The 24,394-nt window shown below is 34.2% G+C and overlaps 5 protein-coding genes across 9 annotated transcripts; 1 reads left to right on the forward strand and 4 right to left on the reverse strand.

Annotated features, from left to right (window-relative positions):
- The first annotated feature begins 486 nt into the window (after positions 1 to 486).
- Positions 487 to 2,324, forward strand: LOC142552835 (uncharacterized). The gene has a single exon (XM_075662696.1). It carries the CDS (start codon positions 1,085 to 1,087, stop codon positions 2,156 to 2,158), a length of 1,074 nt encoding a protein of 357 aa, XP_075518811.1. The 5' UTR covers positions 487 to 1,084; the 3' UTR covers positions 2,159 to 2,324.
- A 1,659-nt stretch (positions 2,325 to 3,983) lies between these two features.
- LOC142554283 (replication protein A 70 kDa DNA-binding subunit B-like) lies at positions 3,984 to 7,562 on the reverse strand. Its single transcript, XM_075664967.1, has 9 exons — positions 7,413 to 7,562; positions 7,022 to 7,229; positions 6,784 to 6,886; positions 6,551 to 6,675; positions 6,391 to 6,472; positions 6,057 to 6,174; positions 4,631 to 4,788; positions 4,426 to 4,546; positions 3,984 to 4,304 (listed from the first exon to the last, which is right to left on the reverse strand). The coding sequence occupies exons 1-9, from the start codon at positions 7,560 to 7,562 to the stop codon at positions 3,984 to 3,986; spliced, it is 1,386 nt and encodes a 461-aa protein (XP_075521082.1).
- A 5,083-nt stretch (positions 7,563 to 12,645) lies between these two features.
- LOC142552836 (uncharacterized) lies at positions 12,646 to 16,003 on the reverse strand. Of its 2 annotated transcripts, none has more exons than XM_075662698.1 (2): positions 15,600 to 16,003; positions 12,646 to 15,284 (listed from the first exon to the last, which is right to left on the reverse strand). In XM_075662698.1, exon 2 carries the CDS (start codon positions 14,078 to 14,080, stop codon positions 12,869 to 12,871), a length of 1,212 nt encoding a protein of 403 aa, XP_075518813.1. In that variant the 5' UTR covers positions 14,081 to 15,284; positions 15,600 to 16,003; the 3' UTR covers positions 12,646 to 12,868. The 2 variants fall into 2 exon arrangements, with proteins under 2 accessions (XP_075518813.1, XP_075518812.1); XM_075662697.1 differs by having other exon boundaries at positions 12,646 to 15,342.
- Positions 16,004 to 16,111: 108 nt separating this feature from the next.
- On the reverse strand, positions 16,112 to 18,951 carry LOC142552837 (annexin Gh1-like). Its single transcript, XM_075662699.1, has 5 exons — positions 18,750 to 18,951; positions 17,930 to 18,075; positions 17,410 to 17,628; positions 16,886 to 17,098; positions 16,112 to 16,609 (listed from the first exon to the last, which is right to left on the reverse strand). Exons 1-5 carry the CDS (start codon positions 18,823 to 18,825, stop codon positions 16,313 to 16,315), a joined length of 951 nt encoding a protein of 316 aa, XP_075518814.1. The 5' UTR covers positions 18,826 to 18,951; the 3' UTR covers positions 16,112 to 16,312.
- A 1,683-nt stretch (positions 18,952 to 20,634) lies between these two features.
- Positions 20,635 to 24,206, reverse strand: LOC142552838 (uncharacterized). Of its 4 annotated transcripts, none has more exons than XR_012821877.1 (9): positions 23,999 to 24,206; positions 23,849 to 23,927; positions 22,859 to 22,938; positions 22,696 to 22,762; positions 22,342 to 22,413; positions 21,592 to 21,840; positions 21,327 to 21,486; positions 21,053 to 21,249; positions 20,635 to 20,866 (listed from the first exon to the last, which is right to left on the reverse strand). XR_012821877.1 is itself a non-coding variant. In XM_075662700.1 (8 exons), exons 1-8 carry the CDS (start codon positions 24,072 to 24,074, stop codon positions 21,244 to 21,246), a joined length of 816 nt encoding a protein of 271 aa, XP_075518815.1. In that variant the 5' UTR covers positions 24,075 to 24,206; the 3' UTR covers positions 20,881 to 21,243. The 4 variants fall into 4 exon arrangements, 1 of the variants encoding a protein (XP_075518815.1); XR_012821876.1 differs by having other exon boundaries at positions 21,113 to 21,249; positions 21,327 to 21,513; XR_012821875.1 differs by having other exon boundaries at positions 21,327 to 21,513.
- Positions 24,207 to 24,394: the final 188 nt, after the last annotated feature.

The following is a 24,394-nucleotide window of genomic DNA, read 5'->3' on the forward strand; positions in this document are numbered from 1 at the left end:
ACGTGTGTGTTTTGTTATTTGATACACACAAGTCGTTTTGTGTCTTGCTATATGGTTGTGTGAGAAAAACGTGTAATATTCATATCTTTATATTATTATATATATTATATTATCCGTGCAATATGCCAAACTTAAAATTTTGAAATTACATATTAATGCAATTATAATTTTTTTACAGGATATATGTGAAAGGTAAAAGTTTTAGAGTAGGTCTCTTGTGAGAGGTCTCACGAATCTTAATATGTGAGACGGATTAATCATAACGATATTCACAATAAAAAGTAATACTCTTAGCATAAAAAATAATAATTTTTCATAGATGACCCAAATAAGAGATCTGTCTCACACAAGTTTTTGCCAAAGCTTTATTTATACACGGATGCATCAGCTTTTGATTAAGTTCCTAGCTAGCACCTGTGAATCAATATATAAATTAGCCTAAGCTCCTTGATTAAGGTTGTTTGTTAACCTAACCACCAATACTAATAACTAATCCCCTCAATAATTACTAATTATGTTTTACTAGTTTTCTTGGTTTCACACTGAAACAATGGCCAACCATCTTCTCTCACTTTCTTGCGTGTGCGGCTGTGTGAGTTGTACGTGATTGAGTTTGACCCGTCGCCACCTACCCCAGCGGGCCAGCGGCTTTCATCTTCTCCACTGCCTCCATATACCCCACAATATTCACCATATTCACCAAATCTATACTGACAATCTTTTTTAATAATAATCATCCTCAACTACCAGCTTCTGCTTCGATTTCTTCCCGATTCTCACACACATATGTATCACTCTTTTGTCTCACCTCCTTTCTTTCTTTTTCTGTTTCTTCTTTAAACCCTACTACTGCGAGGGGCAGGCAAGTACCCTCGATCTTCCTCCAAATTATCAATGATATTTGACTTCTTGTTTTCTTTCCTTCTATCTGTTCATGGTATTCTGTGTGATCACTTTTGTTTTCCCTTTGGGATTCGAACCCTTCATGCATTTACTTTGTTAGCTAGCTAATTTTACCATGATCTATTATTTGTCGTAAATCTATTTTCTTCGGTTGTTAAAGATAAAAGGGTGCTACTGTTGGATGGCTTCTGGAAACAGTGGTGGCAGTATTCAATCCTCAAGCAGTGGTGGAGGTGATGAAGAATACGATTCCCGCTCCGAATCCATTTCTTCTTTCTACAATAAAAACCCACCAAATTTTACTTCATTAACCTCGAGTCCACACCCACCGTCTCTCCCTCAACAAAATCCTGCTTCTTATTATAATAATTCTCATATAATTCCATCTGCGCAAAATCTTTATCTCTACCCACCATCAACTCCCAATTTTCAGTACAATAATATAAATATTAGTGATGGTATGATTTGGCCTGCAGGCTTAAGATCTGAAGCCAATAGTACTGACACCTTAAGAAACCAGTCCCTGCAGGCAAGCTCACAAGCCAACGCCGCGCGGCCCTCTTCGCTGCCCGAGGTTACCAAGAACCCGAAAAAGAGGACTCGGGCCTCGCGTCGAGCTCCTACTACTGTTCTAACCACTGATACCACCAACTTTCGGCAAATGGTGCAGGAATTTACCGGGATCCCTACGGCTCCCTTTCCGGGTTCCCCATATTCTCGTCGAATGAATCTTCTTTCTGGCGCCTCGGCTCTCAGGCCTACCGCTCATTTTGATGGACTCGGCCCTCTTTATTCTCTCAGGCCCCCAATACCACAGAATATCGTACCAGCGTTCTCTTCCTCTTCTTCTTCTCCGTCTATATTTAATGCCACGATGATTGATGCTATAGTTTCCACCACTAATATAGTCACCACTATTAACAAAACCAACTCTGCTGCTGTTCTTGGTGATATAAGTTCAAATAATCCAAACAATTCTCCACTACTTAATTCTGACCAAGCTCTATTGAACCTGCAACATCATCATAATTCTAGCTTAAATCCTTCCCTCCACGGTCATCGATTCGAAGCCAATGGATCCATCGATTTTGGAAATTATCTTAGTGATTTTCGTAATCAAGAGATTACATCAGCTGCAGCAGCAGGTGATTTGAAGATTAATGACGGTAACATTACAGTATGGAGAAGCGGTGAATCTGTGAAGAATGATGATGGGATTCAAGAAAAGTTTATGCCTTTTGATGGGAAGATTTAATTAATGGGGAATGTTTTCAAGAATTGAATTGTTCTTGAAAGTGTTTCTTCCGGGGTTCGTAAGGTAGAGTTGCTTCGTGGAATTGTCTTTAAATTGACTTTTTATTTTTTAATTTTTAATGTGGAGTTATCAAGATTACATTAATTTACTTGATTAGGATCATACGTATGTTAGTGTAAACGAATAATTCATTTTTGGGTTTTCTTTGTCCTTTTAATACCTTAGCCAATAAGGAATTCTAGGCATAGTTTCTAATAATTCATTTTGGGACATTTGGGGATTTGTTTTTTAATTTAAAAATGTGCTTTTAGAAAACAAATAATGATACATTGATGTTTGCTCTTACATTGAAAAAACAGCAGTTCTCTACGATCTTACTAATCTTTATCCGTGAGACGAGTCAATTTTAACTATATTCACAATAAAAAGTAATACTCTTAGCATAAAAAGTAATACTTTTTCATGGATTACTAAAATAAAAAATTTGTCTCACAAAATATGACACGTGAAATCGTTTCACACAAATTTTTGCCTTGAAAAAAATTCATTGATTTTAATGCTTTGCAAATATTTTAAAATTTTAAAAATCTAGTGTATTATATGATTAAAGGACAATAGAATAATTAAATATTTTTGATTGACAATGGAAAATTCGAGTTTGTTTGGAATATTAGGCACATGAAACGTGAAAACTAAATTAAATTTAATATATTTCAGGATATATGTTGTATTCAATGGACTAACAACCCGACCCATAAGGACGTGTGATTTTTCTGTAGCAAATATAATTTACTTAATTACATTTGGATGTGATTCTTCTGTTGGCTGGTAATTGGAGGCTGTTTCCTTATATTTATGAATTCTTAAAAAGAGTTTAATTTTTGAATATTATCGGATAAAAAGATATAAAGGAACTTATAAGATTAGAAAATAAGTAATTAAGTCTTCTGATAATTTGTTTAGTTTAATGCTTCTAATATTTTTCTACTATTTTTGTAGTGTTAAGAAAGTAATTTTGGGATAAATCATAAATGACATTTTCAGGGGTTGTGAATAATAAATATATCGTGTGCGTATGTATGTATAATGATTTGATCAATATATTTGATTAAACGATAGTTTTCTTCTACTTTATCTATAAATTAACTAAATATGAGTTCATCTATCTATGAACATCTTAACAATATTAAAATAATTATAAATTAAATAAAATAATAAAGAGAGAAAAACTATATTTTTAATATTTTTATAGGCACAAGAATAAAATGTAGAAACTCACAAATATGCAATAATAAATCAATTTATATAACAGACATATATATATATATATATATATATATATATATATATATAAATTTACGTGAGATTGTCTCACATATCAATTTTTTGAGGCAAATATTCTATTTAGGTCATCTATGAAAAATATTATTTTTTATCTTAAAAATATTAATTTTTAATGTAAATATTGAGATAGATGACCCGTCTCACAAATAAAAACATATTAGATCATCCTGATCATATATATATATATATATATATATATATACACACACACTATGAAGATGTACGTGCGTTGCACGTGTGATAATAAGGAAACCGAGATTTTTTTAAGACAATAGAACAAAATATTTTTATAACTAATTATATGATATCAGATGTTGAATTCATACCAATAAGACAAAGAGTATAAAAAGTAGTTAAATAAAAAGTGAAACGAGTACTATAAAAAAGTTAAATGAGTGTTGATAACACAATAAGAAATCTCATAACGTCTCCTTTATTTAGTTGTCATAGAAGCAGTGTTCGTTTTTTTGCATGAAGTCCGTCACTTAATTCGTTTTGTATACTCCTTAAGAAGCTCGTCGTCCTCACATTCTATATTGATGTCGTGTGATTCACTTGTAATGGGAACGTTTCTCTTCGAAGATGTGGAAGCATAGCTCTTTGCTCTATCTTTGCTTGCATTATTTAGCCGTCTTAACGATCTCTGTTTTTTTGTTGGGATATTTTTGGAGTTAATCGAGCGTGGTTTTTGAACACTTTCAGCAATTATTGAAATCATGTCTTCACTGTTTGTGACAGTCCTGTCCAATTTTAACAGAAATCTATGGCTTTCTATGTTAGGAGTGATGATATCATCGATGTTCTGCACCATATGTGAGATTTATAAACATTATATTACATACTTGCAAATGATATGATGATGTAAAAATGTTTTTTTCATTTCTGATAAGTAGTAAACGTATTTTATACGTATTATTTCCTACCTTATTGCGGGTTTTGATGAATTCTTCAACAGGACAGCCAATGAACATTGTAACAATTTCTCCAAACATAATTACTTTTGCGATGACAGTTCCATCTTCAATAAACACACTAAGTTTATACCTGAGATCGTATATAATAGATGCATCATTGTATGTAGTAATCAGGATATATTTAACAAAGATTGAAAGTAGAGTTAATTAAAACCTTGGAACTATTTCAATGGGTATATTTGTACAGTCAAAGCAAGACATTCCACTTGTTGTCTTTGTGGTAGATTTGTTACAATGGTTGCACGCATCATAAAATAGAGATGAGTTGTTTTCGAACTTCTTTATTCTTCCCTGAACACAGTAGTAGTTGTTCTAAAAAAAAAAGAGAGAGCATATTTAGTTATTTTGTTCATATATTTTTTTATGATGTTTTATATTTTCATGCATAATATTTCGAGAGCACAAAGTTGATATAAGTGAACAAGGGTCATCATAAACGTTGAAGAATTAATGAAAGTACGTAGAAATTTGGTTCTTATTCTTGGTGATCTATAATGTAATTTAAATAGTTAAAATAGAATTGATAAACGCAAGTACATAAAAAATGAGATTGACCAAGTCAGTAGCTGAATTTCCCCGCTGCTTTGTACAAACTCGTCAACATATTTTTATTCTTTATGTGCAGTAATGTAGTTGTAGTATTCGTTGATTTCATAGTTAAGATATAAGAAGTGGTTAATATTGTGAGGCCTGGGGCCGAAGATGGCGAGGGGTGATCGCCGGTGCCATGAGGTTGCACGGACAATGAGCGGCTCCTGACAGGCTTCTAGGTGGAGGGAACATGAATGAACCGATCCCACACGAGAATGAGAGAGATTCCGAGACTGTTCAATGTAATGGACTGTACAGTTGAAGAAGGCTTAAAAGATTTGATTGGTACTACTCATATCACGAAGGTGCATTTTCTTTTCGGTAGCTCATCACATAAGAACTCCAAAGTTAAGCGTGCTTGACTTGGGGAAATTTTGGGATGGGTGACCTCCTGGGAAGTTTTCCAGGGTGCTTGTGAGTGAGGACATAAACACGCTGGAAAGACTCGTCTTGGTACAGTGAGGACAGTCGTCAAATCTAGGGCGTTACAGTTGGTATCAGAGCCGACCTCTCTTAGTACGGTGTGGTTCGGGGACGAACCAAGCGGAAGCTGGTGGGCTTGTAAGGCCTGGGGCCGAAGATGGCGAGGGGTGATCGCCGGTGCCATGAGGTTGCACGGACAATGAGCGGCTCCTGGCAGGCTTCTAGGTGGAGGGAACATGAACCGATCCCACACGGGAATGAGAGGGATTCCGAGACTGTTCAATGTAATGAACTGTACAGTTGAAGAAAGCTTAAAAGATTTGATTGGTAGTACTCATATCACGAAGGTGCATCTTCTTTTCGGTAGCTCATCACATAAAAACTCCAAAGTTAAGTGTGCTTGACTTGGGAAAATTTTAGGGATGGGTGACCTCCTGGGAAGTTTCCCAGGGTGCGTGTGAGTGAGGACATAAGCACGCTGGAAAGACTCATCTTGGTACAGTGAGGACAGTCGTCAAATCTAGGGCATTACAAATATGATGCAATGAATCTGAAACAAATAATACCTCAGTCAGCATGTTCCTTTTTTTGGCAAGTTGTTCTAGAGTTACTTCGACTGCTTCAGCAAACTTTTTCTTGGTCCAAAGTTCATTCACTCCATGTATAGTGTCAGTCGCGTGCAACCTGATATTTATATCCCGTTATGTAATAACATAAATGAAGACCGGGAATATATCATTGAGTAACAAAATATAAATGTTCTAAATCTTCTACATGACACGCGAAAGAATCGTTTCTTTTAGATACATATATTAGCTCGGCGCAAAAGAATATGAGCTTGAAACATAGCTAAAATAGATGCAATGCTTCACGATGAAGAGATATTAAAAGTGATCTTACCATTCGGTAAGTTCAATTGCTCTGGAGCATTGTGGATTGAGTATAACATATGTTGTTGGTGTAGATTTCAATTGAGAAACATCTAACATCGAGAGTATAAATGAAAGTTATTATTTGTAAGCATGATGAAACAATAAAGAGAGTCGATGGTTAGTATAACTATTGTGTGTTTGCATTCTAAGGTTGCATATAGCCGCAATAGGTGCAAGATCCTCATTTTTTTTCATCAACTGGCCTTCATTGACAGCTAAATCATCCCACAAGCCAATATCTATAGTTTCGTACCTGTTGAAAATATAACCATTATAAGTGTGCACCTGAAAATGGGTAAAGAACAGTAGCAAAGAAAAGGATTTTTGTAGGTGTATTTAGTCATCGTTTATCATCAATAACCGTTCATTCATGAGGACAATATCTCTTAAATGTCCAATTGTTCCGTTCTTCGGTCTCGTGAAATTACGAAGTGGTCGAACGTTTTTGACAAAACCAATTATATCTGCAAAGTTAGCACAAAGTTAATGAAGCATTTTTTTGAAAACAATTCGAAATAATTGTGGAATATGAATCTTATGTTGGTCTTCATTTGCATTAAGCTTAGGAGTGATTTCATTAAATCTCTTGAAGTTGATACCCATTGGCAGTGTTGGTCGAATAGCTTGAAATTCAGTAATCACAGAGCTTGTTTGGATAGTAAGTTCGATGCTCGGGTTGACATTAACATAGTTGAAGTTTATTTTCTTCACCAGTGGATTACAAATCAAGTAGGTTTTATTGGTGTGCAACAAGGTCTTAAATTGAGAGATCACATTCGAGAACATAATAGCGTAAATCATATTTCCCTACAAATAAACAGAAAGCAAATGATAACACAAATAAAGGATAAAGTATTGTTACCAAAAATATATATTAAGATGATGTTGATATCAGTTAAGCGAAGATGAAAAAGATTGTGAAGATGTTCCTATTTTGATATAGGTGACGATATTACGATGTGTGGTCGGAATCATATTTAAATTACATACCTGCTTGTCAATGAGTATCGACTTTCTGATTCCTGTGGAACCTTTATTTGTTTCGGTTTCATAGCCTTGTCGAAGAACGAGAGCTTCGATGACGACATCAGATTGATTTTCCTTAAGATCTTTAATCATGACAACGTTGGGTGTAGCCATATGCGTTTCTTGTATGTGTTTGGAGCTGTTGGGTTTGACCATGTGAGAATAAATTGGATGTTTGCAATGAATCGAATGGGATGCTGTAATTGGTGCCAACTTATAATTGATATTTATATGTAGCAGGGTTGCGAACACAATGGTTAATCAATTCCACAAAATAAAGTAGCATAAATGTATTAATTATGTAAATAAACGTTTTCTACATAACGTTAAAAATTGTATGTAATACATATATTTATTGATTGTTGGGACCATCCAATTCCAATAATTGAGCAACGGTCAATGTTTTTAAGTAAACTTCATTCATTGTTTGGTTTTGCATCCAAGAGTCCCATTAACTTTGTTTAATGTTTTGAATATGTACCAATCTTCTACATAAGTATAATTTATATATAGGATGTGAATAGACATTATATTGAAGTAGAGATTATGCATAATTTATGTTTAATTAGTATCAAATATAGGTTTTAAAAGAAGAGTTAAAAAAATGAAAGGGGAAAAAAAATGAAGCGACGTTAATGTAGGCAAGTACTCGAGATGAGCGGAACCGATGTTTATAATGTTTGAGTTTGATTCATTTATAAGCGTGCTGAAGTCAAACTTTGTTTTAAGAATATATCATGGCTCAAAATGAGCTTAAGAAATATAAATCATAAATTTAAATAGATATTTATTTTATTAAAACAGAATCATATTTTTGAAAAGAAATATAATTTTCCTATTTTAATTTGTAAATTTTTTAAAATAAATTTAATTAATTCTGTTATATTTTTATGCCAAATATATAAATGAAATATCGGTGTATTTATTATTATTTTTATCTAATACTTGGATCTTGAGATAACAACGAACATGTGAAAAATCATATATAGAATTTAAAAGAGGAGGCAAAATGTTAACAAATAAAGCATCGGACGAGTAGGCAAGTAATCAAACTGATTCTAGCTGAATTATTGAATTATGATTTTGATTCGTTTATAATGTAGTTGATCTGATCATTTATTTAAAGAAAATATTCATGACTTTCGAGATTTTTAAGATTTTATCGGGACTAAATTAGCGTAACAAATATAAATCATAAATTTAATAGCCATTAAAATTTGAATTAAATGTAGCGAAAATAGTATTCTTAGTTAAATTCATAATTTTAGTATAATATATAAATTTTACAAATTATTATATAATTGTTATAAATAAAAGTGTAAAATATATATAAAATATAACAGATGATTAAATAGCCTACGAACGAACCATTGAACGATAAAATATAAGTTTAAAAAAAGAATATAAAAATGTATAAATAAAGGAACATACAAGTAGATAAGTAATCGAGATGAGCTAAATGAACCGAACTATGAGTATTTGAGTTGTATGTATTTATAATCAAGATTAAATCATTTTTTGTTTAAAGAATATATTCATGGATCACGATTTTCTTTGAGTTGTTGTCAAGCCTAAATGAGATTAAGAAATATAAATAAATAATAATTTAAATAGTCATCTAATCATTAAAAATTGTATTACATATTTAGAATAAAAATATTATAATTTTATTTAATTTGTAATTTTATTCTAATAAATAAATTTAATAGATTTTTTTAAATTTGTTATAAGTAAAAGCGTGAAATATACAAAGCAAATATCAAAACTATAAAAAAAATAATTTTCTAATAGTTGACCCATGAGCTTACTAACATACATTTTAGTGATAAATTATTTATTTTAAAAGAAGCGTAAGAAATAGATAAATAAAGTTACATACAAGTAGCCACGCAATCGAGCTTAGGCGAGCCAGATTATTGAATCTTTGAATTTGATGTGTTTATAATCGAGTCGAGGTAAAAATATTGTTTAATATAGTAATGGCTCATTAAAATTGTATTATATTTCTAGGGAAAAAATTGTATTCTTATTATTTGTAATATTGAAATCAAACAAATGGACATGACAAGAATATAGTTATTTTTTGAAAAATAGAAGGTAAATTTCATTATTTTTCTATTCATTATAAATTTCAATAAAAATATAGTTATTTAAAAAAACATAGAGTGTGAATTTCATTTCAATAAGTAGTGAACGGAGTTTTTTTATTCAATTTATTTTAGAATTCACTAATAGATGAGAGAACAAAAAAATATGTATTTATTATTAATATTATTTTAAATTTTATTAAAGAAGTACAAATATTTTTAAAATAAAAATGAATGCAAATTTATTTAAAAATAATGGAAGATAAATTTACATTTCATTCTAAAAAAATGATAGCTAAATTTTTAACGCTAAAAAGGTAAATACATATCATTTTACTTCAATATATTTTAGAAATCATTAATATCTAGGGAAAAAAAATTATTATTGTCATCATTTTAAATTTCATTAAAGATATAAGGTTATTAAAATAATGGAGTGCAAATTTTATCATAATAAATGGAATCTAAATTTTTTTTCTTCAAATTAGTTTAGATTCCATTAAATAACAGATGGAAAAAAACAAATAAAGTTACATGTATTTATGAATATTATTTAATGAAGATAAGGACATAGATGTAAATTCACAATTTGAAGTCATAATTATTGTTACAATAAACAATAATGACATTAGTGACAAAGGTTTTGGCAATTTAGTAACTATTTGAACACTATATAATAATCTGGTATATTACAATTTTTAAATATTAGATGACAATTTATATTATGATTTATATTTCTTAATCTCAGTTAGGCTTGACAACAACTATAACAAACTCGTAGCCATGAATATATTCTTTAAACAAAAAATGAACTCATCTTGATTATAAATACATCCAACTCATATACTCGATAATCCATTTCGGCTCAGCTCACCTCGATTACTTGCCTACTTGTATGTGCCTTTATTTATTAATTTATATTCTCTTTTTTAATACTTATATTTTATCCTTCAATGGTTCATTCGTAGTCTAATTAATCATCTATATATATATATATATATATTTTAAACTTTTATTTATAACAATTATAAATTAATTTACAAAATTTCTTTATTCCACTAAAATTATGGATTTAACTAAGAATACTATTTTCCCTACATTTAATTCAAATTTTAATAGCTATTTAAATTTTAGCTTTATTTTTGTTAAGCTATTTTAGACTCAATAAAATCTGAATAAGCTCGTAAATCACGAATCTATTCTTTAAATAAAGCTTCAGTTCAACTCGATTATAATGCGTTAAAATCATATATTCAAGAGTTCAGCTAGAATCAGTTTTATTACTTGCGTACTTGTCTGATGCTTTATTTGTTAATCTTTTACCTCTTCTGTTAAAATCTATATATGATTTTTCACATGTTTGCTTTTATCTCAAGATCCAAGTTTTAGATAAAAATAAGAATAATAACTTCGATTTTTTATTTATAAATTTAGCAAAAAAATATTAATATAATTACGAATTAAAATAAAAATATTACATTTTTTTTGCAAAAACATATTTCGGTTTTAATAAAATAAATAGCTATTAATATTTATGCTCTATATATCTTAAGCTCATTTTAAGCCATAATGTTTTCTTAAAACAAAGTTTGACCTCTGCATGATTATAAATGAGTCTCGATTACTTGCCTACATTCACGCGGCTCATTTTTTTTTCTTTACATTTCAATTTTATTAACGCTTATTTTAAAACCTATATTTGATACTGATTTAAATAAAATATGCATAATATCTACTTCAAATTAATTTCTTTTCAAATCGTATATAAAAATGTTATTTATGCAAAAGAATGGTACATATTCAAAACGGTAAAAAAAAATAGTGGGACGGCTGGATGCAAAACCAAATAATGAATAAGGTTTACTTAAAATAATTGCCCTTTCAAATACTGTATATGAAAGATGCTCAATAATAGACGGTTCCAAATATTAATAGCAATATGTATTACATACCCTTCATACCGTTATATATGCAGTAAACAACACATGATGAGAAATAATCATCACGTCACTGCTAAGTTTAAATCTTGATCTAAGTCGGCACGAGCTTTAAAGTATGCAGATAATTATAATATTATGCTTATATTGAATTAAAACATAACTACAATGATGATGATATAAATAAGTTTAAAAAAATATACACGTAATTTATTATTTTATTTTACTTAAAAAATAATATATTATATTATTATAAGCATTTATATGACAAATCCGTTAACTTTAAAATTAAATATACTATTTTTCAAAAGTTTCATATATGTGCAACTGTCAACTGATCTCATTCATAAGTTAAATAATATGAGCATTCAAAATTTTCTCATATGATAAGGAACATAAATATGAGCTAAAAAAATTTAACCAATACAATTTTTTTTTTTTATTTTGAATGTGGCATATAGCTTATAACCATAATTTATGTGCTCGAAGACATTCACATTTTCTCTCGCTCCCATAATACATTGTGAAACTAAAATAGTAATAACGTAACCAAAATGTATTGATAAAACGATTTTTTAATTTGTTGGTTGTTTTATTTTAATATTTATTAAAAAATTTTCCTTTACATATATAAAATTAGACTAATTAGAACCGATTCTTCAAATTTAATATACTATGGTGGAAATTGTAAGATAGACATATGTTTAAAATAAGAATATATAATTTTAAATTTAGTTGTTATGAATGTAAGTCTTATGCAAGTATCTGAGTATGTATATATAATTTTCAAAAGTAATAGTTTTGTTCCCTAATAACTTTAAAATTTTTTAAAAAAAATTTATATTTCACCATTTCTGAATCGGTACAATTAGAAATAGTTAGCAAGTTAATGTTAATATCAACAATTTGATTGTAGACATTTTTGTCCCGCAAAAGTTTAGTGTTCAAAGTACTACGTCTAATATTTAATTGATTAAAAATTAAAACACAATTTATACTATTAGTATATAGCTAATCATATATATGACATTAATTATACTTTTCTTTAAAAGCACCGAATTTTTTTGAAAGCTCAACTAATCCACAATGTAAATTTTTGCAAAAAAAAAAAAAAGAATTCTAATTTTCAATTTTTTATAACAAACTTACTGTTTAATCCAAAAAAAAACATATTCTTTTTCGATACAACTAATAATTAGAATACTTCTCACAAAACATAAGACAAATTCAGAAATGAAATACAGCAAAATTCAAGTCAAGATTAATATTCTCTAAGATGCTAAGTGCTCCCGGGCCTCTTTAGAGCATTAACCAGCGCATTCTCCAACTTTCTTCTCTGCTCCTCTTGTATCTCCACAGGACAAAGTTACCCACTTAGAAGCTTCTGCGAATGACTCTACAACTGTAAGACTGAGCTCAAGCTTCCGTGCGAATGCTCGCGACCTCTCTTTTCTTCTTCTTTCACGATTCTTTCATAACAACGACGTGAGACTTTTTGGTCCCCGCACAAGACTTCATCTCCTTTTCCCACAGGAAACTTAAGCTTCTGATAATAAGTGAAAGCTACGACTCTAAAATCCTTTAAGGCTGGCTGCCCTAGGATTCCATTATACGATGAGGGAGTAGTCACTACGGTAAATGTTATCATCTTTGTCACCCGCCGAGAGTCACGTCCCAAAGATAGGGGAAGAGTAATCTGACCCAGCGGCGGGATGGCATGTCCTGCAAACCCATACAGCGGGGTGGAGACCGGCTCAAACTCAAATTCTTCAACCTTCATTTGATCCAACGTGCTCTTGAACAAGACGTTCAAGGAGCTTCCATTATCAATAAATATCATTGCCACATCATAATTGGTAATGGTGGCCGTCACCACCAAGGCATCGTTATGTGGATTTACAACGCCTCGGAGGTCTTTCGGCCCAAAGCTGATGACGGGATCTTGTGGTAAGTCTGCACCACTATATATCCCAAAGTTCTCCAATCTTCTCCCATGTGCTTTCCGAGCTCGCCCATAGCCTCCATAAGTAGCACCGTCCGAGATCATATGAATCATTCCTCTCGTAGGGTGATTATCGTCATTCGTTCCCCTCCTTGGTTCGACGGGCTCCTGAAGGACATCTTGACCTCGACCTTCCCCTCTCTGCTCCCCAACCCCCTGATTTATCCATGGAGGGCCTTGACCACGTCTAGGGGACGGGTGAGACCTCGGTCGACTCCCGGATGCGGATCCTTCTCGTCTGTCCCGCGAAGGAAATCTAGCACTGCACTCAACCCTTCGTGACTTCTCCCACCTCCTCGCGGGCTCCCTCACCTCCATCACCTCGTCACGACTCCTATCCAGGGGAAAATGTGATGAGAATTGTCCTCTACTTCTAGTTCTATCTTCTTCTCTTTCCCCCGCACCCCTCTTCCTTCCTCCTTTCTCCACTCCCTCAACTCTACTTCCTCCGTGCCGGTTATCCATCCTTCTGTACCGTTGGGCATCTTCCAAGTTTACATATTTCTCAGCTCGAGCCAACAGTTCATCATAGCTTGACGGGGGCTTCTTGACCAGCGACTTGAAAAACTCTTCTCCCCTCAATCCATGTGTGAAGGCACTTATCATGATGTCAGGAGTAGCCGCTGGTATTTCCAGCGCTGGACTGTTGAAACGCTGGACAAATTATCGTAAAGTTTCATTCTCTTGCTATTTCTTCACGAACAGGCTCAAATAATTCTTCTGATGCCTCTTGCTGCTAGCAAATCGGTGCAAAAAGACAGCTGAGAAGTCCTCAAAAGAACGTATAGAGTTGGGCTGCAAAGTGTTAAACCACTGCTGGGCTGACCTCACCAACGTGCCCAGAAAAACCCTACACCTGACTCCATCTGAATATTGGTGCAACAGAGCCATATTCTCAAATCTCCCCAAATGCTCTTCGGGGTCGGTATGTCCATCATATTCTCCAACATTCGGTTGTCGGAAACTCGGGGGAAGTCCTTCTTTCAGAATGGAAAGCGAAAAAGGACTTCCTTTCTTGGGGGCCGGCGCTCTACTTCCCACCTGTTGTCTCAACATCCGTATTTCCTTCCACATCTCTCCAATCTCTGCATTCCCTTCGCTTGGGAGGGGCTGGGTCTCTTCAATTCTGCTCTGCTGGCCCTCAACATTTTTCTCTCGCTCCTGGCGAGTGGCCTGCTCTTCAATGAACACAGCTTCTTGGTTCCTCTTCATAGCCTCATCTACTGTCCGAGTGATAAATTGACCCAACTGCTCCAGGGTCAAGTTCCCCACATTTTCATTAGGACGGGGTTGCTCGACCCTGGTCTCTTGACGAGGTTGTTCAGTTCTTGTCTCCTGATGGGGTTGTTCCTGCCTCGTCTCAGCTTGAGACTGTTCGGGTCCCCTCTGAGGACGCGATGACGCTGAGTTAACTCTTCTACTCCCTCTCCTCCCTACCATCTCTACGTCTCAACTCAAATATTCTCACAGACGGCGCCAAATGATACTCACGGAAAATTTAGGGTCCGCTTCCAGCAAGTGTCACTAGTCCAGACGCAGGTTTTGCAATTGCCCTGAGCCTGAAATCACGAATAAGACCGTTAGGAGGGTGCCAGGAGGGTGTCCTGGCGTAGCCCCTCCGACGCTCAAGTCAGTGACTGAGGATATATGGGGAGAGCAGCTAAGGGTGCTGCTGAAAAAAATAGTGAATCCATAATCATACGCTCAAACCTGGTATTTATAGGAGAATACCTGGGCTTGTTATGGGCCATTCACCTGCGGGCCTTAGATATGGGCCGAGAGTTTGGGCCGGATCTTGATGGGTTCTTCCCTGAGGTATCAACGTATATAACTCGATATTCACAGTGATGTTAGTAAATTGTTTCAAACTGAAAAACAAAAAAAGAAGAAGAAGATATTTTAGGTCAAGATTGGCCGAATTTCAATTAAAATTCCCTAATTAACTATTCAATTAAACAGATAGGCGTTCATGCATTGAAGCAAAATGTAAGTTGTTAATGCATTTAATCCCACAATTATTTTCAACAGTTGAACTAAATTTCCATATTTGCGAACATCAATTAAAGCCCGATAATTTAACAATATGTATACGAGATATTTGCATGAATGGATGAATGAAAATTACGGGTTTAGCTTTGACATAGGAAATGAATGATGCTCGAACTTTTGGCTGAGAAAGACGAAGGGAGCGGAGGGTTTCTGGAATGGAAAGAAATGGCTTCACCACATTGCGACAGCGCCGTATCGAGTCGCACCCACTTTGACTCGGGAGCAACACAGCAGCTGATAGGTTGTTTCCGACACCCACTTTTCCCATGATTACAGTATATTTTAAGAATCTGACTTGAAGATGCTAAAGACTGAAATAATTATGTTTTGTTTTGTTTTGTTTTGTTTTGTTCCGTTATTATTATATATAAATAATAATGTGTAAAAATCTGAAACGTGTGAAGATCTATCTGGTTATGCTTGTCCTCTGGCGTGGGTTGATATTCTCCAGAAATGCTGGAGGCACATAATCAGTGGGAACAATTCTTGAAATTCTGCTCATCTTCAGTGAACCAGAAATTATAGCAGAGAAATTAATTTTAAAAAATAGGCGTCAGTTGTAACACACAACATAATATAATATATAATATACATAAAAAAAAATTTATTTAATACGTAAAGAGAGATCCAAGAGTCACAGCCTCATGTTAAGCAATTCTCAATGCGGACGCAGTAGAACAACTAAAATTTCATAAAACACACCTCACAAACGCAACCAAATTCTATCAAGATGATTTAAGATTATTTATTTATTTAGCTCAAAACGCCAGATGGGGAGATTATTTAGACTCAAGCTTCACCATTTCCGATGAGGGCCAGAAGCATATCCTCGTAGTTTCCTCCAGTATCCTTAGCAATGGCTCGATCCAGAGGCACGCTAGTTCTTTTGTGATACTCGTCTTTGACAAGTTTCAGGTCAACTTCAGCCCTCGTGACAACTACTCTGGTTAAGCCTCCTTCGTCCGTCCCACGCCTATTGATCGCAAGCCGGATAACCTTTTCAAAATACTTCTCTGGGTAATCCAAACACTTCACCGTGGCTCTCAGAATGGAGAGGTACTCGTCTTTAGGATCGGCTTTCAAGTCCTGTTAACATAATTGACAGAAATCAAACAACAAACTGCAGTTTCAAATCTGATATTATCTCGATGATTATGCATCTTTGATATGCTCCTACCGTGGTTCAGTTAAGTTGTGCATATGAACAATATTTATCTCGAAATACTTTTATGGTGAAAATCTTGTGTGGTGTTGCAATCTTTATCCGTCAAATACCCACTACTTCAAAATTCAGAGATAATAATATATACACGTAAAAGGAATAAATATTTATGCTTGAAGACTGTGCATATGCATTCATACCTTGTTTATATAATTTCCATATTGGTTTTTGTACTGATTTAGTGTTGCACTGATTTGTGCTTTGCTCCTCGTGGCCAATATCCTGATGAGATCATCATCACAGTAAGCCTTCTCTGAGATTTTCTCATGTAGAATTTTAGCTTCTTTTTTGGCTAGAGTCAAGTCCACATCATCTCCACAATAGCGATAGGAGCTCACTAAGGGGACCAAAAGCTGAAAGAAATCAACAATACGTTAAATAGCTATTCTTTAACCAGTGATTAAAATAGGCCCATACAGATCCATGGTGGTTTCTGATAAAAAGAATTAGGTTCAATAACTAGAGTGACTATACTATTTAAGTAAAATGCAACAGTGCTACTAGAGAAACATAGACGTAGCCCAAGGCTAAAACAAAATTATCCAAAAGAACCAGCATCAGCATCCTTAAAGATGACAACAAAGTGAAGGGTTTAAAGCTACAATATACTCATAAAAATGGTCAAATTTAGCATGAAATAGTTCTTTTTTTTTTCTTTTTCTACCTTTCGGAAGTCTCCAGTAGTGTGATAAGCAACATCTTCCTCAAGTGACTTTTTAAAACGAGCATGATAAGCATCCCTAACTAGAAGCAATTCTTTTGGTGATCTTGCACATGCTATCTCCACGAGAACTTGATTACTCGATGTCCACCTCTTTGTAGCCTCATTAGCAATATATGCATCTCGCTCTGGAGGGTCAAGTGTCCAGAGCAACACAAGCCTCTGGCATATACATTTCGAAAATAAATTAAATAAGAAGCATGACACTGGGTCCACAACAAAAATAAGTAACTATAGTCTCAGTATTTTCATGATGATTGATCATCGAGTTTTATTCTTTTCTGAGGAGGGTGTCAAGGTCGGTCCCCAACTGATGAACGCATGACCAAATATGTTGTAGGTGGAAGATGCTTATGGCGTAGGTTTTTCATGGTCCATCCAAAGTTTTACTCCTGATCCACCTGCAATCGAACCCATAACACAAATGATAACAAAAACAATATAAAAAACATGGTCAGTTGACCTCAAAATCATTTGATAGTTCTTTATCCAAGGCTTTGAGCAAATCTTCTCCATAAGTCTCTGCATAAACTTGTCGAATCAGCTTGCGGTGTGCGGCATCTCTGTGGCCCAAAATGGATATGATCAACTCCTCGTTGGTACCCCATCCTGAAAGTCCGGCCAAGTAAAGACAATGAAATTCCATTAGTACAAAGACAGAACAGCGATAAAGTTACACCTTACTGATATAATCGAATGACTAAGTAGGATGTTTGATCCGCCATATCCACTTTCTGAGTACTAATATCAAAATATAAGTTTTTTTTCGTACCTCCTCGAATGAAACAATTAAAGACATGGTCCAAAACAGGGTAATTATTATTAGATTAAAACTCAAGATCTATCAAAATCTTCGGAGTACCGGATCTAATTCCACGATAAGCAATATGATATTTGTATTAGTAAAAAAAAGGAAACAGCTTTCCATTTTCTTCCTTGACAATCTCAATTGTAGATTGATATACTGCTTCGAAGACGGACGGATCAACTAACTAAACAAGCGTTTGAGAGAGTCGAGTAAGAACCAATGACATTTTGGATCAAAACTCAAGAATGATGAATAAAATGCAAAAAATTCTGACGGTTCCATCCGCCGAAGCTCTGGTCACTGATCAAAAGGATTTAGACAAAAAATTACCAGGGATTCTTACATCTTTACCCAAGACATATATAATCGCATCGGGATCAGTCAAACAAATGATCAAACTAATCCCATAACACCATTATAACACAAGAAAAGAACACAAACACGAAACACGAATCTGGATTGATCAAAAGCTGACCTGAAAATGCTTTGTGGAGTTGTTCACAGTCCTCGGCTACAGAGGGAACTTGTGCTGGTACACACAGTGTCGACATTTTCTTTGTTGGCTGAGTGATGCTTTGGTGGTGTGGGATGAGATCCGGAAACACTCAGGTATAGGAGAAATACTCCGAATTATCTCGGATTTTGATTGTTATCCATCTACCATTCATTGACGACAATCATTATTATTTGTGGGTCTTATTACCTATTTATTTATTTTTATTCTTTTTTTATATTAAAGACATACATTTACAATATGTAAATGATTATTTAAAATAAAAAAATATGGCTTAATAAATAAAATCATAGCTGCTAGAAATCATACGACTTAATAAATAAAAATTATATATAAATCTAAATAATAACATATTAAATACGTATTTTATGCGATGCCTCGTAGAATATAAAGGATATAACTGCTAACAATTATATGGCTTAATTAAAACATTTCATTGCTATGCCAGGAAAAAATAAAAAAAAAATGTTTTTGATTGAAGAGAAATTCTAGAGTATCGTAAAGTGGGACAACAGTAGCTGATTCAGGCCAATAATTGAAACTTAAAAGTCCACAAAAACATAATTTTATTAGGAGAGGCCCCTACGAATGTCTATGATTTGTAATGACATTTATAGCATCTTGCCACGATCAACTGCCTCTTTTCAGATAAATCAAAGTGAGAGAACATCATAAAAAAAATTAAATTAAAATTGTAATCTTGCCGACTCCCCCGTGTCCTCGATCATTTTCTTTTCTGGGTTTTAATAAAAACATTCAACGTTTGAGCAAGCGGACGCAATTATGTTCCAAAATTGTTTATATTCTCGATCGTATAAATTTTGAACAAAATAACTTCAAACCACAGGTAGATTTTTTCTTTTTAAAAAAATAATAACCAACCCACAGATACATGTCTTTCTACAAGGGTTGAGAAAGAGTACATGAAAGAGTGGCACTGACCGACTTTTTTAAAAAAAAAATCATAGGTGGCATCAACCTAATTAAACACATGTAACTCGATATGCATTTTTTTTTTACGTGGGGGAGAAAAAAGTTTGACCGGGCTTACTTTTCCTAACTGTATCGAATCCGATAAATTGCATTGACTCGATTCATCAACACCCCAGAGGCAAAAATAAATGACTGGGTTGATTAAAAATTGAATGTAGAAATATTTTGGGAAATAAGTAATCCGTGGCCAAATTACATCAACTCATTTGAAGATCACAGCGTAATCAACTATACTCGAGCTTATCTTGAAAAAAATTGAAACATGTTCCAGATAAAACATTAATACCCCTCCCAAAATCTCTTTGCTGAGCTCTGAGTTTAAACCAAACCACCCCAAAGCAGAGCTAACGTGTGATATATACATTACGAACTAGGGACTCTGGTGGAATGAAACTGTAAATGAATGCAAGTAAAACAATGGAAAACAGATTTGCGAAGACAGCAATCAAACTTCAATTTGACATCAATACTAGGTATTGGAACACATACGAATTAAGCATTTCCATGCATTGAGCTGCAACACAGCGACAAAATCTACAACAATCTACAAGAATATCAGGTATCATTTCACAGCTACAGCGGCGATCTCATGCTGTGATATAACACAACTAATATCAGATTACAGCTGTGTGCCATTTCTTAGCTACAAACAAAATCCAAATAGAGCACCAGTAATGGGTGAAATCAGTTAATATCTTACCATAATCCTCGAGTATAGGTGACAAAAACAAACGCCTGGGGGGTCGATATTTTGTCAGTATATAAAGGATCTATGGCAATAGCCTCAGCTACATGATACTTACAGAACTCTCCTTAATTCCCAAAATCATAAGCAAGCAAAATTTACGATGGCCACGGGCCAAATTCAGAATTTAATGTGCTTCAAAACTAGGTCGGTATATTAATCTTACCAAACATGGCATTGAAAAAAGTTTGTTTAGACACCTGTTCGTCACCAGCAAGAAATTAAAACAATCGACAGCAAAGTAAAATCAGCATCGACAGCTACTGCATCATCTAAACACAGCATCAATAGCTGCTGCATCATCTCGTCAATCAGCAGCAACTACTTCTCACGAGCACAACTATAGAAGGCCAGTAAAGTTTACACATGAGTCAAATGTTCAACGATCCATATCCAGGATAAACAACACAGAAGCTAATTGCGGAGAGTTGAATAAATACTAAAAAAGAAAATTCCACAAACTTCATGCAACAGTATAAATAGCAAAGGGAAACAAAAGCAGACACTGTTTAGGTAGCAACCATACCAAGGTGCAAAGACCATCAAACATGACACAGGATTTCATGACAGTGAAGAAGAATTCAACCTTCAAAGTAATCTTGAGGACATCACTAATAGCAACCACTACATAGAAATATCCAATTTATCCAACAGGACCAAGACAATTGCTGCAAAAGTTGTATCAAGTCATTATCGCATCGAGCCACACCAACTCTTTTATTCCTGAAACAAGATCCAACAAAGCATTGTCAAAAAAAACTCCAACCAAGATAATGATTCAAGGGGGTTCCAACACTCACATCAGCTTCAGAACCTGGAGATGGGCTTCGAGAACCATCACGTAGAATACGAGGAGACACACTCTTTGGGGTGGCTGATCGTTCTTTGTAATTCTTAGCATCTGGACTTACATCCCTAGACAGAGATCTCCGTGGAGATGGGCTTTGCCGAGGACTAGGACTGCGACGAACAGGGGATGCACCAGGACTATCATCATCATCACAATATAAATTTATGAGCATACAGTAAAACTCAAGATAAATAAAGGTAACAATGAAGAAATACCTTCCATCAGACCGACTTCGACTGCGTCGCTCATCATTATATTTGCCTCTTCCACGGTCTCTGCGAAAACCAGGACTTCGACTGCGGCTCCGACTCTGGCTCCTGCTCCTGCTCCTGCTACGGTGCCGACGATCCCTGTCCCTGCCACCATCACGCTCCCGCTCCCGCTCCCGCTCACGTTCATATCTACCTCTACTTCTACTACGGCTCCTCTTCCGGTAATCCTTGTCCTTGTAGCCATCTCTGTGCCTGGATCGATTTTCTTTGAATCAGGACAATTGACTAAGAAAGATACTCGATTTCAAAATACATGCTCTCAGCATCTGAAGAAAGGGAAACCAAAAAATGTACATGTTTTCTTTTGATTTCTTGTCATTGAATACATATATAGATTTTCTAAAGAACGTATCATCTGTAAATAAAATCTTTAAACTCTGAATACATTCAAGTGAATAGAGAATATTAGTCTCAATAACAAGTAAGTTCACAGGATCTGGTCACGTAGATGACATGTATAAACAGTGAGCAAATAAGCGAAGCTGTTGAATATGGTTTCTCCATTCCAAATCCAAAGGGACGGCAAAAAATTAAAAAAATCACATGCCAGACACCACACAAACCAATGCGCAATTCACATAAATGCAAATATTTACTTTCCTGCAGTTCCATGTTCCAAATGCCTTATAGCTGATTTAAATAATGAGTTTGAGCGGTCATGTACTTGTTAAACATGAGGAAAAAGTAATATACCTTGGCCGAGGACTGCGACTTCTTGATCTCCCTCTGGACTTGTAAACAGGTTCTGAAATTCTCCCCTTCTGACTGATGAAAAAGACCATTAAGTTTGTTAAGGTGGCATTTTTTAAATTTTTTTAATGAAACAGCTATCAATGAATCAATCAACTGCACAAACAAATGGCAATTCAAAACAGTAACCTAACAAAGTTCATGAACAAAGCCTAGAAAAATAACCTGTAAAATTTTAGCAGAGAATAATATTCTGCAAGTGATTCCAATTTCCAACAAGTAATATAAAAGTACTCAAAGAGAGAAAACTACACACACAACAAAAGGCCAACAAATGGTGATGTAACAAACACTTACATTTTTTCAGCGTTTGGGCCATACTTGGCAAACTGAACCATTATTTCTCGCCCATCAACAACTCTTCCTGCACATGAAAGAGTTAAAATTTCCATGATAAAAAATGACAATGATTTAATCAAATAACACACCATTTAAAATCCATTTTCTCCAACAAACTTACCATCTAGCTTTTCGACCGCCTTTGCAGCCTCATCTTGATACTTATATCGAACAAATGCAAAGCCCCTCGAGTCTCCAGTCCTAGTGCACAACAGTGACAGTATGGAGCACTTCAGCTAAACATAAAGAAGTTTACAGCCAAAATTGAGTCTCACCGTCTCACAGAAAATTATAACCTCCAATTCAATATTTCTGGGAAGCTCAATAATGACATTTTAGGGCAAAATGCTGTTGCCACCTCAAACCCAATTGATCTAAACAGATCCACACTTGATCACTGAGATGTTTTTATCTCTAAATTTCGCCATTTATTTCAAAAGGTCATAAAATAGTGAGCAGTATCAATATACATTCAAAGGTCCGACTGTTTTATCTCAAAATACAAAAAGGATTAACAAAAAGTTTGTTCAAACATTGAGGAAGAGCGAGAATATTCAGAGATGAGGAGTCAAGGGCCAACCAAATATATAAATACAGGTAGTGTTTTACCCAGCACTTGCTAGTTTAAAACCACAAGTGCATATACAATTATCTCAGTACTGGAGAGCATGAATTAAAAAAAATTGGAACCATGCCACAAATTACTCATGCAGTAATGGAAACAAAACGAATTTTAAGAAATAAGGTGAAATACATCAACAGCATAGAATTACAAACAACATTCAGGGACTCGAGCGTCTTAGACATCTTTATCAATGCCAAACCATAACAATCCAACATATTCCACATTCTTTTGAACAAGTAGGTAAAATCTGTAATATATTTATAAAACACACGCCCACTGTATGTGACCTCACGTCAGAACTCGAAAGCAATATACCGATCTTTTGAAATATAATACACACTTTTATCAATTTTCAAACGATAAGCCAAATTGCAGAAATAAGATTATATTGAACACATACTCAAACATATCCATAAATTCACAAGTACTTTAAATTGTGTTGCATAATCACTAATTACAGATAACATAAACCTTCCAAGAACGTACCTTCTGTCTCTGGGGATGAAAACATCAACCACTTTTCCATACTTATCAAAGAGAGGAAACAAATCATCGGCGGTCGTACCTAAAAAAAAACCAATAAATGAGAAAATTCAACGAAAAAGACCAACAAAGAGTAGGAAAAAGAGGTTCTACGAAAAGTGATGTTGAGGACGAGAAGAGAATAGGTGTCTCTGATGTCCGGCGGCCCGGATCTACCAAAGTGCGACATGTTTCTGTCGAGAGAGAGGGAGAGAGGAGAATTTTGAGGTGGGCTGAGGTTTTAGGGTTTGTGGTTAACTCCCGACGCTCCAAGCCGAAAATCGACTAGATAATTTGCGGTTCGCCGTTGGCCAATTTTGCCCTCCTACTATGTATATTACATTTATATGATAAATAAAATTTTAAAATCATAAGTATCCTCTAAAATTGAAACTTACTCTATTTTCAATTAAGAAAATTATTATCAATACGCTTCAAAAATTTTAAAATATTATTTAATTTAATTTAATAAATAAAAACACCTTAACATGTGCTTCCCTTAAAAAAAAT

Source organism: Primulina tabacum, chromosome 8 (assembly GCF_025594145.1).
Source record: "Primulina tabacum isolate GXHZ01 chromosome 8, ASM2559414v2, whole genome shotgun sequence".
Classification (NCBI taxonomy): domain Eukaryota; kingdom Viridiplantae; phylum Streptophyta; class Magnoliopsida; order Lamiales; family Gesneriaceae; genus Primulina; species Primulina tabacum.

What these genes read in the sequence shown, in the direction of transcription:
- LOC142554283 (XM_075664967.1), bottom strand. Translation starts at nt 7,562, where the DNA reads ATGGCTACACCCAACGTTGTCATGATTAAAGATCTTAAGGAAAATCAA. An exon ending in TCGACCAACACTGCCAATGG is followed by an intron (nt 6,887 to 7,021) that starts GTATCAACTTCA and finishes CTAACTTTGCAG; the next exon opens with ATATAATTGGTTTTGTCAAA. An exon ending in TAGAATGCAAACACACAATA is followed by an intron (nt 6,473 to 6,550) that starts GTTATACTAACC and finishes TCTCGATGTTAG; the next exon opens with ATGTTTCTCAATTGAAATCT.
- LOC142552837 (XM_075662699.1), bottom strand. Translation starts at nt 18,825, where the DNA reads ATGTCGACACTGTGTGTACCAGCACAAGTTCCCTCTGTAGCCGAGGAC. An exon ending in AACTATCAAATGATTTTGAG is followed by an intron (nt 17,629 to 17,929) that starts GTCAACTGACCA and finishes TGTATATGCCAG; the next exon opens with AGGCTTGTGTTGCTCTGGAC. An exon ending in ATGGAAATTATATAAACAAG is followed by an intron (nt 16,610 to 16,885) that starts GTATGAATGCAT and finishes TTATGTTAACAG; the next exon opens with GACTTGAAAGCCGATCCTAA.
- LOC142552838 (XM_075662700.1), bottom strand. Translation starts at nt 24,074, where the DNA reads ATGTCGCACTTTGGTAGATCCGGGCCGCCGGACATCAGAGACACCTAT. An exon ending in GGCGGTCGAAAAGCTAGATG is followed by an intron (nt 22,763 to 22,858) that starts GTAAGTTTGTTG and finishes TTTCATGTGCAG; the next exon opens with GAAGAGTTGTTGATGGGCGA. An exon ending in GGCCCAAACGCTGAAAAAAT is followed by an intron (nt 22,414 to 22,695) that starts GTAAGTGTTTGT and finishes CTTTTTCATCAG; the next exon opens with TCAGAAGGGGAGAATTTCAG.
- LOC142552835 (XM_075662696.1), top strand. Translation starts at nt 1,085, where the DNA reads ATGGCTTCTGGAAACAGTGGTGGCAGTATTCAATCCTCAAGCAGTGGT.
- LOC142552836 (XM_075662698.1), bottom strand. Translation starts at nt 14,080, where the DNA reads ATGATAAGTGCCTTCACACATGGATTGAGGGGAGAAGAGTTTTTCAAG.